Genomic DNA, 15202 nt, shown 5'->3' on the forward strand with positions numbered 1-15202 from the left:
TTAAAAACCTGGGCTTACATAAGAACATAAGAAATAGGAGCAGGAATAGGCCATACGACCCCTCGAGCCTGATCCGCTATTCAATCAGATCATGGCTGATCTTACCTTGTACAGATCCATGGCGCGCCAGCCATTTTGCTCTTCGGGCTGTAAGCTTGAGTATTCGTTCATATGGGAGAGTGGGACTGTCGATGTTGAGTGAAACACGGAAAGGTTTGTACTTTTCCCTCCCACATGAGGTGCCGTGGAGCTGAAAAGTGGAAACGCCGTTCCATTTGGTTGGCTCGCTTCGGGGAACCAGCCAGTTTGATTCCTAGTCTCTTGTCCGTGACTTGTTAGTGCAATGCTTGGATAATTAGCATCAAGTCTGCTGTGCTGAGATGGAGCTACGCAGAAAGGGACATTTGCCGTGTTGGATGGTGGATTAAAGAGAGATGGGTTTTGCTGTGATTCAACTCTACAGATCTGTGGCGCTCTCATGTATCCATTGCTGACGCTATGGTTCATTGTGCTGGCTGGGTTTAGTCCACTGACTGGGGATGGACTAGGATTGCTGAATTGCTGTATATAATGGTATGGCTGCTGGTTGCAGTACTGCGTTCGCAGTTGGCCATTAGGTTGCTGCAAGTGCTGCAGATGAGGGCTTGGTCTTGTAGCCCATTGCTTACAGAGGAGTTGCTGCTGCGTGTATTGTTGCTGCATGGGACTGGCATTCTGCACACGCTGCTGCTGTATAGAATGGGACCATTGCATGCTTTGCTGCTGAAATAAGTCCTGCTGCTGCTGCATGCTTTGCTGCTGTTGCATTCTGTGTGCTGGACTACAAGGTCGCACTACTACTTGGGCCAAGTAATTTGCTTTTGACGACTGTTGAAGAATCGGTGATGGCGCATTCTGCTGCATGTGCAATGATGGTACCCGAGGTGACCTATGAGCCTCCCTCTGTGATGTGCTTGAACATTGAGCCAACTGGTCCCCTGCACCTAAATTTGGCTGCAAACTGTTTGGCTGGCGAGGACAATGCCCTTCCATCTCTTTGTCCTTCAGGGATTGATGAACATAAGACAAAACCTGGTCATTTGTGAGCATGTCATTGAGGGGGCATTCTGAATCCATCTCCATGCTCAACGTGCTCTCTACCCATTGCATGAGCTCTAAGTCCTCCGGTCCCAAGCTGTCCAGCACATTAGGGAGGCTCGTCATCCCCTCACCATTGTCACTTTGAAGGATGTCATCCAATATGGACAACAGATCATCATCCTGCTTACAGCTGGTTTCCTCCTCTTTTATGTTTATCTCTCCATTTTGGGGACATGGTGCGCTTCCTCCCATTCCACTGCCAACTGCTCCACCGATTCGGCTGAAGGAGTATTTGGGCTCTACCGCCGGATGGCTGATATACACCGCCTTGTCTTGGCTCATCATGGCTCCAAGGAGCGAGTTGGGATCTACGCATTCATTCTGTTCCATATTGGAATTACCATTCTCAGATGGAAATGGATTGGTGAGCCCAACCATGGGGGCACTGTTGTCATATAAGACACCCTCCCCTGTTGAGAAGGCAAGTGGGAAAGGCATCGTACGATTCTGAAAGTGATCAATGCCTTCTTTATCTCTGTGGAAAAATAAGTGAATTCTTCAATTGTGTATATATACACACACTTTTTAAATTGAGACTTTTAAGAACCGAATAATAAAGAGTGTATGTATGCAAGAGCTACTGTGGGGGGAAATAGGTATGCAAGACAGAAAGTGAGAGCTCAGAGGTGTGAAATAGAGTGAGGGCGCATGCAAAGGAGCAAGCGCACAAGAGCAGAGAGTTGGAATGGAATAATGAAGCAAGAGTAGGGAGGAGAGTGAGGAAGCACGTGGGTTGAGAGTGCAAGAGACAAGCAGGAGCAAGACAACAAGCCAGAGTGAGACCGAGAGAGAGAAGTGAGGGTGTGTGAGAGAGAGAGAATGTACAAAAGAGAGAGAGTAAGTGAGGGTGCAAGAGACTGAGTGAGCATGCGAGTGAGGAGGAGCAAGTGAGGGTGCAAGGAAGCACACACTCAAAACGCAACAGAAGTGAACTTGCTGGATTGCAAATTTGATTACGTTTTAGATCAACGTAACAGAAAAGTTTACATTCAACTTTTCCCCCAGTATTACAGTAATAATGCTGAACGTCAGCAATAGTCTATTACACTGATGTATTAATAAAATAAACACCCTTAAAAATGTTTTAAAAGTTGCAAAACGCCTTTATTTCTACTCATTCTGAAATAAGCATTTGCAACATTTGTATCACAGCCTGTTTTCTCAATCAGCTCAAGATCTCAACTGAAAAGTATACACAAAGGCTAATAATATGAAGCATGGCACTGAGATATTTTGGGTCTACATACGTCAGGAGTCTCTGCTTTGCTATGATGCAATCTGGCTGCCCATTCTTGTAGACCAGACGAGCATTCGCTTGGACCCAGATCCATACATTATGTTTCGTCAGGAGCCTGAAGATAGTCATTCCGCTCTCTCCCGTCTTCATTACTGGAAAAGGACAGAAATTAATGATTAAAAACAGCCCAGCCCAGCCACTGCAATGTGGGTAGGAATCGTGGAAAGAGGAAGAGGAAAAGAGAAAATGCAAGAGAACGAGAAAGAAAGAAAGAAAGATGGAAAAAGAGAGAGGGGAAGAGAATGACAAAGAAGGGGATGGAAGAGAAAGAGAGAGAAAGAGGATGGAAGAGAGAGAGACAGACTAGAGAGAGATAGAGATAGAGCGACAGGAAATGGAATGGAGAGATAGAGATAGAGAGAGAGACAGACAGAGAAAGAAAGAGAGAGGGAGGGAGGGAGGACATGGAAGGAAGGAAATAATGTCTAGGATCAGATGTACAACAATAACTTGCATTTATATCGCACCTTTAACATAGTAAAACATCCCAAGATGCTTCACAGGAGCGATTATCAGACAAAATTTGACACCGAGCCACATAAGGAGATATTAGGACAGGTGACCAAAAGCTTGATTAAAAAAGTAGGTTTTAAGGAGCGTCTTAAAGGAGGAGAGAGAGGTAGAGAGTTTTAGGGAGGGAATTCCAGAGCTGAGGGCCTAGGCAGCTGAAGGCAGTAAAATATGTGCTTTTACTTACATTAAGATGGGTTTAATAATCTATCTTTAATATATTAAAATTCATGCAGGTAGCACGTCACACTTTAAATGTATCAAAAGCACAAAAAAAATCTATTACACTTTTCTAATTGGCTCAAACCTCTCAGAAACCACTCAAAAAAGAACTACTACTATCCACTTAAACTGATTGACTCAAATTAGCTCTATCCAATTACTTCACTGTCAGTTGCACAAACTGCTACCACATCCCCCAATTCACTGTAAGCAATGCCACAGGAGCCCCACTGGTACTGATTTTAGTGTTCATGTTGGGATTGTGTGAAATTCCTTACAATATACAACAACAACTTGCATTTATATAGCACCTCTAACATAGTAAAACGTCCCAAGGCGCTTCACAGGAGCGATTATCAAACAAAATTTGACACTGAGCCACATAAGGAGATATTAGGACAGGTGACCAAAAGCTTGGTCAAAGAGGTAGGTTTTAAGGAGCGTCTTAAAGGAGAAGAGAGAGGTGGAGAGGTTTGGCGAGGGAATTCACAATCTTACAGGCTTTTAAAACCCAAGCTTGGCATTACCTAAACCTTGATTTATCTCATCTTCTCTTCTCTTCTACTCTTTTCAACCTTGGAGATGACCTGCGCTGTGGGCCTTGGTCCTTTAGTTTGACATCAGGATCCAATTTATACAAGACCTGGTCACATCATTTTGGACATTTGCTGTGTCCCAGTCTTGTGCAATCGGGTCCCCAGTGTGTAACACTACACAGCACAACATAAATAATATGGGGGGGGCAGGGAAAAAAGAAATTAAAAACACATTGAACAGTAAAATGTTCAACGACGATCTACTATCCAGTTCCAGAACTGCTACTTACATCGAACATGGTTGTCTGCGCAGTAAAGCATGTCGTTTGCATGAATAAACTGGTATCCTGACCCTCGCATGCACAGTTCCAGCTCCGTGTAACCCAGCACAATCCTAGCCCTGGAAAGGATGAGGATTTTTTAAGTCAAAAAAAAGCAGAAAAGTCAACATTCTGCATTAGTTACTTTTCTCACACTAATACGAGTCACATCATGCTGTCAAAAGAGAGAACAAGTGGGCTATTAAACATCGACGATTAACAGAATCCAATTTGTGGTTCATTTACAGTTGTATTGCATACGGTTTTTAAATTCAGCTATTTCCCCTTCAACTTTTGTCCACTTTTCCCCAGAGTCCGCCAAGTTCCATACATCTCGTCCCTTTGGGAAGGATGCAAAACTTTCTTTTAAAATTCGTCAGGGGACTGGGTAACGAAGTCGGTTAACAAATTGGCCTTTCAGCTCTAGGTCCTGGGTTCAAATCCAGCCCAGGCACGAGATGAAATCCTCCTTTCTCTCTGAATCCCAGGAAAAAGAAACTTGGACAGGCTTCACCCAGTTCCTGATGAGCACGTCAGTTGGCAACCTCACTCAGACAGGCCATAAGGATGGTTGGTGAGGGAAATGGAGATGTCACTTTGGTGCTTTTCTGAGGTTAGGGTTAAAGTATATTGCTGGGGGTAAAAGTAGAAGAAACCTTATTTTGAATTTGCCCTAGCTACGAGACCTTGGGGTGCTCGATGACAACACTGACTGCAAAAACTGATATAAAAAAAGTGTTCCATTCTCTTGGCGTGGACATTCGTTACCTCTTTTTAGTATATGTGAATATTAATTGGTGCAGAAAAGGGAAAAAGACTTCAGCGTTTACTTTCTACACCACCCAATTGTGCATCCTGACAGGCTGATCAAGACTTTTCAATTGAGGTGTCTGTGGCCTGTCGCAGCCAAAATCTTTTCTCACCCCAATAAGCTTTTCTCACTCTTAATAATTTAACAATGTTCATACATGCACAGGCGTTCCAAAGGAAGGGTAGCACAGCTAATGGACAAGGAAAAAAGTGGAGTCCATTAATCTTCCAGGGGCTCCTGAATTTGACCCTTTAGTGAGGAGAACATTCTAGAACTATGTCAAAAAGTAAGCTCATCAACTCTTCAGAAGCTCCCCCATCTGTGGCAATCTGTAAAATCAATTCATCCCTGGTCACCATTAAAAACACCAATATAGCAGGCCTCCTGAATGAGGGACCTCCTAACATCTACAGTGGTACCTACTTTGCATCACAGGCAACAGGCGAAAAGTCGAGCTTGTGTTTAGTCTGAAAGAGAGCACTTCTGGTCCTGATCTCAAGGATCGGAGGCACCTGGAGAGGAGTTGCAATGGCGAAGAGTGCCAGCTGTGAAGGGAGGAGGGAGCCATCTTCTGCCCGCTTGTTCTGGCCATGGAGATACTTCAGTCTGCCTTCGATGTTTAGAGCCTAGACGCATCAATTAGAAAAGGAAAGGGAAACAATGGTTTCAATTAAAGCAGCGTTACTTCAAAAGCAGAAAGGTACGACATGGAGCAACTCAGCAACTCTAGTGGTAGAGCATTGACCATCCCATGTTGGCCCTCGTGACAGTGGTAGTTTTGTTTCATCACAGCTCTACACAAGTGACAGTTAAAATCTTAAGAAGCAAAAATCAGCTCATTTTGTTAATGTTTATTGACCCATTTTCTGGACGAGCGTGAATCCTCAGAACAACATTAAACGCAAATGAACAGCCCACTGCCACTTCCTACTGGCATCACGCCACTTCCTGCTGGCATCACGCCACTTCCTGCTGGCATCATGCCAATTTTACTGCTGATTTTTTGTTGAAGTTGAAGACAATGGAAAAATTGGCCTCAATGTGACCTATGTCAGCCACGTGCTGCTCTCACCTTCCAGTAGTGACATTATGAAGGACCAGGGCTACAATGGAGTGAACCAGGACTGAAAGGCTTATATTGCTTTTTAATGAAGGCAATGATCCTGTATGTATTCTACCACTTGGATATCTGTCACGCCCGGAGCACGGGCACACACGGACCGTCACTCCCGGAGCACGGGCACACACGGACCGTCACTCCCGGAGCAGGGGCGCACACGGACCGTCACGCCCGGAGCACGGGCGCACGCGGACCGTCACGCCCGGAGCAGGGGCGCACGCGGACCGTCACGCCCGGAGCAGGGGCGCACGCGGACCGTCACGCCCGGAGCAGGGGCGCACGCGGACCGTCACGCCCGGAGCAGGGGCGCACGCGGACCGTCACGCCCGGAGCACGGGCACATGTGGACTGTCACACCTGACTGCAGCAGCCGACAGAAGGATGAGCCAGCTGGACCTCTAATTAACAGCTGTCAAAACAGCTGCATATGAGCAGACATGCACCAGCCGTTTAGTCATCTGGCTGATTCTTTTTGCATTAAGTAGATCTTTTTTTCCCTCACAAGACCTGCCTTTAAGTTTGGCTGTAACAAAAAATAGTCAAAATCATGGGACACAGTGTAGAGAGTAGAAATGCAACAGGAAAGAGAGACGGGCTTGAATTTTGCCGAGGGACATCATGAGAAGCTTCTGAGCAGCACAAATCACCCCATGGTCCGCATACTTCTCAAAGTAACCTGCACACATCACAATGCTTCAATAGCTTTTTAGTCTACATGTAGCAGCGTTGAAAGATTTCTTACCACGTAGCCAGAGGGGCTATTGAGGAGAGAGCGCATTTTGCACACAAACTTCCTCTCCAGGAAGGTGGAGTTCTCTGATGGGAGCTGCTCTGGATCGTAACTGGCAACAGCTTCACACTTTGTGCTGCTACCTGGATTCAAGAACACACAAAACATCTTAAATCACCACTTCAAGGAGGAACTTTCCAATCATTTGAAGGCAATTCCTGGACTGAAACGATGAATTAATCTGCACTGCAGTTATTTGTGGCATGGTCAGAAGGTTTGCTCCACCCTGGTTCCCCAAACGCCAAATGCACCTGAGGAACAACTATGAACTGCGGCCTATTTCCATGGCTCTCATTTTTTGGAACTTTTTCCTTTTTGAATTGCAATCGCTTCAAGACGAGGGGGAAAACAACTTGCTTTCAGGGCAGAGCCTTCAGCCATCTCAGCCCCATACTCTGGAACTCTCTCCCCTAAACCCCTCCACCTCATTACCTCCTCCTCACCTTCAGTAGATTTAGCAGTGGAACTCGGGAGTAGTTGAGGCGAATAGCATAGATGCATTTAAGGGGAAGCTAGATAAAGACATGAGGGAGAAAGGAATAGAAGGATATGCTGATTGAGTTAAATGAAGTAGAATTGGGAGGAGGCGCAGGTGGAGCATAAACACCGGCATAGACCAGTTGGGCCGAATGGCCTGTTTCTGTGTAGTACATTCTATGTAATTCCTCAAAACCTTCCCCTTCAATGGTGCCTTCGGTCACCTCCCTCAACACTCCTGATAATGCTCTACACCTGCTTTTCACCTCTATGAAGCACCTTGGGACATTTTACAATGTTTCAAAGGCACTATACAAGTGCAAGTTGTTATTCTTGTTGAAAAACCCCAGGCAAAATTATAAAGAAAGAACACCACAGTACATTTGTTATTTTGCAAGAAGACTAAGTGCAAGTTTGTAACAAATGCCCGAGGCAGGATCAAACAAATCAATAGTAACTTGGAAAGATCACGTAAACCAGGCAAGAGGTATTATAGTGAGAGTCTCAACAAGGAGGAAGATGATAACAACTTGTATTTATATTGTGCTTGTAAAAGCTCATCTCAGAGTCCTTTATCAGGCAAGGAGCTGGACACCAACAACATGCATTTATATAGTGCCTTTAATGTAGTAAAACGTCCCAAGGTGCTTCACAGGAGCGATTATCAAACAAAATTTGCCACATAAGGAGGTATTAGGACAGGTGACCAAAAGATTGGTCAAAGAGGTAGGTTTTAAGGAGCATCTTAAAGGAGAAGAGAGAGAGGCAGAGAGGTTTAGGGAGGGAATTCCAGAGCTTAGGGCTTAGACAGCTGAAGGCACAGCCACCAATGGTGGAGCGAAGAAAATCGGGGATACGCAAGAGGCCAGAATTGGAGGAGCGCAGAGATCCCGGAGGGTTGTAGGGCTGGAGGAGGTTACAGAGATAGGGAGGGGGCGAGGGCCATGGAGGGATTTGAACACAATAATGAGAATTTTAAAATCGAGGTGTTGCTGGACCGGGAGCCAATGTAGGTCAGCGAGCACAGGGGGTGATGGGAGAACGGGGCTTGGTGAAGCAGGAAAAGGAGGAAATTTGGGGGAAGGAACCAAAGGTGTGCGGTCAAAGAGAAGGATTTTTAGGAGGCTTCTAAAGGCAGAGAGTGAGGTAACAAGGCAAGGGGTTTTCAGGAAGAATTACAAAAGGTATTGACCGAATGATTGGCCCTCAATGGTGAAGCACAAGGAGCAGTAATCCAGAGATAGGTGATCGTAGGGTGTGACTGGGACTTATGGCATATCACTCGGAGACGCCATGGAAGGTTTTGATCATGAGGATCTTAAGTTGATTCCCACGGCCCTAGTGGTGCTTGGAAAGGACAAAGATGATGGGTGTGCAGGACCCTGGGTGGGTGAAGACATGGTCCACTGAAGTCTGGATTAGCTGACGTTTAGGAAGAGTGGAGGTGTGGAGGCCAGAGAGGAGAGCTTCGATGAAGTCAATCCTCAAGGTGATTAGGGCTTCTGCAGTGGGAAGGGAGAGCTAGCAGTGTGAACAGGCAATGCTCCAGATGTGGAACAATGAGAGCCTGCCAACGGACCAGATGTGGGTTAAGAAGCTCAACTCAGGGTTGAACAGGGCACTAAGGTTGAGCGCCATTGGATGGGGGTGGGCGGGGGGGGGGGGTGAAATTTAGCCTAAGTGGGCAACTAGGGAGTCTGATGGAGTCGGGCGAGAGGCAAATAGATGATGGTGAGAGATAAAAAGAATGGCTTTGGTTTCACTGACATTAAGCTGAAGAAAATTGCAGGACGAGATGGCATTGGCACCTGTCTGCAGAGAACAGGAAAGGCAACAGGATGTTGATTGAAAGTACAATTATAGGGGCTAAAACAAGCAGCTTAACACTGGTTAAAATAGTAGACAAAGGAATTTCGTACCAATGCGTTAATACATTTGTTACTGATCACAAAGCATGATTTCAACCTATAGGAGTTAAAATGAAAGTTCTTCCTGCTGCGAGTTTTAAGCCTCCATTTCATTCATTTAAATTTACGTCCTCTCGTCCTATTTTCCTGTTGTTCAACGACAGACGTAAATCAATCCCTGAATAGGATCTGTCGCGATTAAAGTAAAAGGTGTAACCTGAAGCTGTGGGGATACACCTTTGCACACATCCACTAGCACCAAGCCCTCCTATTCATGGCACAAGGTCACAGCAAAGGGGGAGCCAAAATGCCAGGAAGATCACAAATCCGATGGTGAGCTACAATCTGAGAGGCCAGACAAAAAAGGCTAGAGATGAAACTAAGTCAGTGTTTGGGGCATAATTGCTTAATAGTGTAATGGGCGCGCCACCCAAACCATAACATAGAGGTTCTGCTGACATATACTCAACTGAAAATGGGAGACCTCACAAATCAAGATGGCGACCATCTGCTTCTTGGGAGAGGAACCAGAGCCATGGGGCGGTGCCTATGGAGCTGTTTCAGGCTTTGCCGGGGACTCCTGGAGGAAGGCCATATCTGCCCACTCCCCGCAGAGAAAGGGAAGTACTTTCTGTTGTGGGACTGGATATTTGAATCCCTTGCACATTCAGGGAGATATGAAGATACCCCAATGACACCCCAGGGTATAAATAAGGAACTCAAGAGCAGTTGTATTTCCCAGAAGAAAGACCTTCACCTGAGGCAAGCCCATCCTGTGCCCTGCCCAGACCATCACTAGTATAGTCAACCATAGAGACATAACCATGACCTTTAGTATGACCTTTAGTCAGTACCATTGGGATTATTGGGTTTGCAATTTTTGTGCTACTAGTGCTAACGAACATTTCCCTTTTAGGGAAGGCACCCAGTGTCAGCATCAAGCACTCCCAGATATAGACAGTTAGATGCAGAATGGAGCTCAATTTATTCAACAATGCGCCTCAGTCCCAATTTCAGAAGACCACCTCCTACTGCACTAGTGTGACATTCTTTGCACTTTCCACACCAGCCATTCTGTATGTGAGGTTGTCAATTTGAGCTCAAATTAGGGGAAGATTTGTGCTGTAGGTCCATGCCTTTTAGGAACTGGATCGAGACTGCACAAACTCATTTTATGTACAACTTTTACAGACAGCAAAGTAAGTTTTCATCCCTGGATTTGCCCCCAGATGCCAGAGATGAAATAGTGTCCAACCCAATACATCACTCAGTCGCCACTGGTTTTCATGAAAGCTTTCAAAAATAAGAAACAAGGATGTCAGTATTTAGAGGGATTTTCAGTAAACCATCCCCCAACCTCTATGGATAGCCAGAGCAACAAATAGTGAGCCTCTCTTGTGATGCATTGACTTACCAGGTCCTGACTGCCCTACGTCAGAGAGTGGTATTGGGTTCAGTGCCCAATGCAGTTGACGCCGAAATTCATTGTGATCTTCAGGATGAATCAGTTCAAACACAGGCTGGTGCATGAGAGCAGTCTACAACATAGAGGGGAGAAGAGCCATCAGTGTTAACAAGAAAAGGGGGCAGAGAGAGAAGAAAAAGGGAGAGGGGAAATGAAAAAAAAAGATTTTTAAAAAAAGAAAGAAAAAGTCGGAGAGGAATTCTCCTGTGTATTTTTTCCCCTTATTGGCACCGGGTTTTTTGGTTCTTTTTTTGCCTCTCCCAGGAGATGGCATGGCTGCGGGACAGATGGGAGATGTGCGGGTGGGGGGGCGAGAACAAGTGTTTAGTCATGATGTTCCAGCCAACACGGTGTGGGGCAGGCTTGACGGACGAGCTGGTCTTTTCCTGCCCGACAATTTCGTATGGTCGTATTTTCATAGAATCATAGAAAGGTTATAGGACAGAAGCAGGCCATTCTTCCCATCGAGTCCTTACTTTCATGTAAGTCATTTGCTAGATGCAACTTCAGAACTAGGGGACTTTCAAGAAGAAAGCCCTTCAACGTCATGCACCACAACCCAAAGTTCAGTACAAGTTTGTAGAAATGACCACCCAAATCCTTGAATAAATGTACTATGGGTGCCCACTGGGGCCATACATTCAGTTTTAATTCTACATTACCCACCAGAGTGCAGGAGATTCAAACCAGCATAAACCATTTAAGGAACAATATAATTTCTAGTTTCTTTTAGTTGTTAAAAAAAACCCTAGGGGGAATACAAGTGGTGAAGAAACTAGAACCAGCCGACTGCCAGTAGGCACAGGCCTAGTTTATGTACAGGCCCGTTTTGGGCTTCAGATTTCCAGGGTTGCTCAAGCCTACAAGTCATCAATCCATCCCAGCTCTTGCAGCATGAACCTCAAGAGCATGACAACATCCAAGCCTAAGACTTGATGGAAGAACCCTGAGTGAGATCACAATCCCATGCCCTCCTGACTCGCGATAATTATCTCACGTAGAATGACAGGCCCATTTCCCATTGGATAACGCAGCATAGAAACTGGTGGTCTGCTTTTGCACCTGTGGTGCATCCCCCTAGCCACCCACCTGACATCTAATTAAATGTAAAGCACTGTGGCATAGTCAAATGTTAGAACTAGCTCAAACTCACAACCAAAGCCCTGTACTCTCCCTCTTATCGGCTGTGATGTGAAACCACTGCCTACGTGTGAAGTTAAAGCAGTAAGTTAAAATAACGTGAAAGATTTAAAGACACACTTGCACTTATATAGCACCTTTCACGACCTCAGGACATCCCAAAGCGCTTTACAGCCAATGAAGTACTTTTGAAGTGTAGTCACTGTTATAATGTAGGAGACGCGGCAGCCAATTTGCGCACAGCAAGATCCCACAAACAGCAATGAAATAATGCCCAGATAATTTAGTGCAGTTGGTTGAGGGAATAAATATTGTCCAGGACACCAGGGAGAACTCCCCTGCTCGTCTTTGAATAGCGCTGTGGGATCTTTTACATCCACCTGAGAGGGCAGATGGGGCCTCGCTTTGACATCTCATCCAAAAGACAACACCTCAGATAGTGCAGCTCTTCCCCAGTACTGCACTAGAGCGTCAGCCTAGATTAAGTGCTCAAGTCTCTAGGGTGGGACATGAACCCATGACATTCTGCCTCAGAGGCAACAGTGCTGCCAAATGAGCCACGACTGAAACTTAGAACTGATTAAAATCCAAGGCACTCATTGCAGCTTACACTTGATAAATAATTATAAAAGCAAAGGATGAACATTCTGCAACAGGTATTTTGAGGATCTTACCCTTCCTTTTTGTGACACATTCTAGATTTGCTAAATTTGGTGGTGGGAATGCAGTTCATTTCCAGGACTTGAGATCCTGGGCTTCAGATGATGCGATATAGTTCTCACTGCTTGCACATCCGAACCCCTTGACACACTACTGCCCTTCCATATTCTCCTATATGCACCTTCCCAATCATTATGAACTTGTCATTTTAAAACTTACTATAAAAAATATGCAGTGGAAAGCAACATACACAACGTGGTGATTGATGCACCGTAGAATATAAACCACTGATGACTCATGACAGGAGGTGGCATGACTCGAAGGGGGTTATTTCCAACTTCGCCACCTGGGTGGTAATGTGGCAGAGCAAATTGCCCGCCCATTACAGAACCCTCTAATTTCCATCCTGTTGCAATCAATCCGCTCCGCGGGCAATGCCCTCTGCCAGTTTACCACCCAAGGTGAAAATTACCCACAATGCGTTACACTCATGACTCATGTGGTTAGACACCACTCTACTTTTCATAGCCCACTGGTCCCGTCACTTGCCTTTACTGACGTTACGAGCCCCAGTACTGACCTGGTGGAATCCCACGTATTCCTGTACGGTGGGAGATGCGTAGAATATGTCGCCTTCCGCAGTCACTACCAGGACAAATCCGTTCAGTGCCTAGAAACACAAAGACATTGAATCCTTTAGGCCAGCAGAACTTTCAAGAGATTATCTGATTCATAGTGCCTGCCTTAGACCCTTAAAGGACACAAATATATTGAAGAGGAAGAACTTTCCTTAGAAAGTGTTTCTTAAAAAACAAAGATATGGTCTTGTCCACTCTGTAAATGTGGCACATCATTCACACACGTGACTACGTTAATGCCAAAATAGCAGCAATCACAGGGCACTGTCCCTTTAAGAAAGCTAAAGCTTGCATTTATATTGCACCTTGCACATCCATAGGACAGCCAATAAACAATCTTTGAAGTGTAATCACTGTTGTCGTGTAGGCAAATGCTACAGCCAATTTGCAGATAGCAAGATCCCATAAACTGCAAATGAGATAAATGGCCAATCAATCTGGTGTTTGCTGGTGTTGGTTGAGGGAGGAATATTGGCCTGGATACCGAGGAGAACTCCCCTGGTCTTCTTCAAATAGTGGCCGTGGGATCTTTTACGTTCACCTGAGAGGGCAGACGGGACCTCGGTTTAACGCCTCATCTGAAAGACGACACCTCCGACTCCCTCAGTACTGCGCTGAATTATCAGCCTGGATTATGTGCTCAAGCCTCTGGAGTAGGGCTGGAACCTGAGGCTTTTTTCCCCTCACATTAGCTCACATTAGTTATTCACAATATTTATTAACGACTTAGATGAAGGCATAGAAAGTCTCATATCTAAGTTTGCCGATGACACAAAGATTGGTGGCATTGTAAGCAGTGTAGATGAAAACATAAAATTACAAAGGGATATTGATAGATTAGGTGAATGGGCAAAACTGTGGCAAATGGAATTCAATGTAGACAAATGTGAGGTCATCCACTTTGGATCAAAAAAGGATAGAACTGGGCACTTTCTAAATGGTAAAAAGTTAAAAACAGTGGATGTCCAAAGGGACTTCGGGGTTCAGCTACATAGATCATTGAAGTGTCATGAACAGGTGCAGAAAATAATCAAGAAGGCAAATGGAATGCTGGCCTTTACATCTAGAGGACTAGAGTACAGGGGGGCAGAAGTTATGCTGCAGCTATACAAAACCCTGGTTAGACTGCACCTGGAGTACTGTGAGCAGTTCTGGGCACCGCACCTTCGGAAGGACATATTGGCCTTGGAGGGAGTGCAGCGTAGGTTTACTAGAATGATACCCGGACTTCAAGGGTTAAGTTACAAGGAGCGATTACACAAATTGAGGTTGTATTCTCTAGAGTTTAGAAGGTTAAGGGGTGATCTGATCGAAGTTTATAAGATATTAAGGGGAACAGATAGGGTGGATAGAGAGAAACTATTTCCGCTGGTTGGGGATTTTAGGAGTAGGGGGCACAGTCTAAAAATTAGAGCCAGACCTTTCAGGAGCGAGATTAGAAAACATTTCGACACACAAAGGGTGGTAGAAGTTTGGAACTCTCTTCCGCAAATGGCAATTGATACTAGCTCAATTGCTAAATTTAAATCTGAGATAGATAGCTTTTTGGCAACCAAAGGTATTAAGGGATATGGGCCAAAGGCAGGTATATGGAGTTAGATTACAGATCAGCCATGATCTTATCAAATGGCGGAGCAGGCACGAGGGGCTGAATGGCCTACTCCTGTTCCTATGTTCCCTGTAACCTCCTTTACCTGTAGTAGCAGGTCCCCTTCCGACTGCAATGTATTGCCAAGGTTTGAAAACAGCCTGTTCATTCCAGTCTTGCCAGGTGGACATCTCTTCCCGTTTTCCAGAGTAACTGCAAGGCAACCACAAGCACAACACTTGGTGAGTATCACTTGGAATGTAAGCAAAAAAGGGCATTTTCTTCAGATGCAGGATAAGGAGAAGATCCTCACAATTACCGTAATAACCTGCCGCAGATCAGGGACTACATTTATTGCCCGGTCAATGGGTCGAAAATCTCGCCCCAAGTGTTTCCTTAGTAACAGGAATCACACAAGACAGTAAATTTGGGAGTTCATCTTAACACCAATTCATTTGAAAAAAGCACCATCAGGCTTGCGAGCTAGAACAGTAATTTTTATTCATTAATCACTTAACCTTTAGGTCTCACATTTCTGATCAGGAAGTGGGAACGCAGGACTTGAAGAGTCCATTTTTTAA

At 45.2% G+C, this 15202-nt stretch overlaps 1 protein-coding gene across 1 annotated transcript in view; it reads right to left on the bottom strand.

The window, feature by feature from the left end:
* LOC137306891 (aryl hydrocarbon receptor-like) overlaps positions 1 to 15202 on the bottom strand; it is a 45339-nt gene that overhangs the window by 10673 nt on the left and 19464 nt on the right. Inside the window, exons 2-9 of the mRNA XM_067976279.1 lie at positions 14728 to 14834; positions 12976 to 13065; positions 10545 to 10668; positions 6699 to 6829; positions 5260 to 5462; positions 3996 to 4105; positions 2388 to 2529; positions 106 to 1615 (exon numbers count right to left, since the gene is read on the bottom strand). Coding sequence (XP_067832380.1) covers positions 106 to 1615; positions 2388 to 2529; positions 3996 to 4105; positions 5260 to 5462; positions 6699 to 6829; positions 10545 to 10668; positions 12976 to 13065; positions 14728 to 14834 — 2417 coding nt within the window. The remainder of the gene's footprint in view (positions 1 to 105; positions 1616 to 2387; positions 2530 to 3995; positions 4106 to 5259; positions 5463 to 6698; positions 6830 to 10544; positions 10669 to 12975; positions 13066 to 14727; positions 14835 to 15202) is intronic.

The sequence above is a fragment of the Heptranchias perlo genome, chromosome X, assembly GCF_035084215.1.
Source record: "Heptranchias perlo isolate sHepPer1 chromosome X, sHepPer1.hap1, whole genome shotgun sequence".
Lineage (NCBI taxonomy): Eukaryota > Metazoa > Chordata > Chondrichthyes > Hexanchiformes > Hexanchidae > Heptranchias > Heptranchias perlo.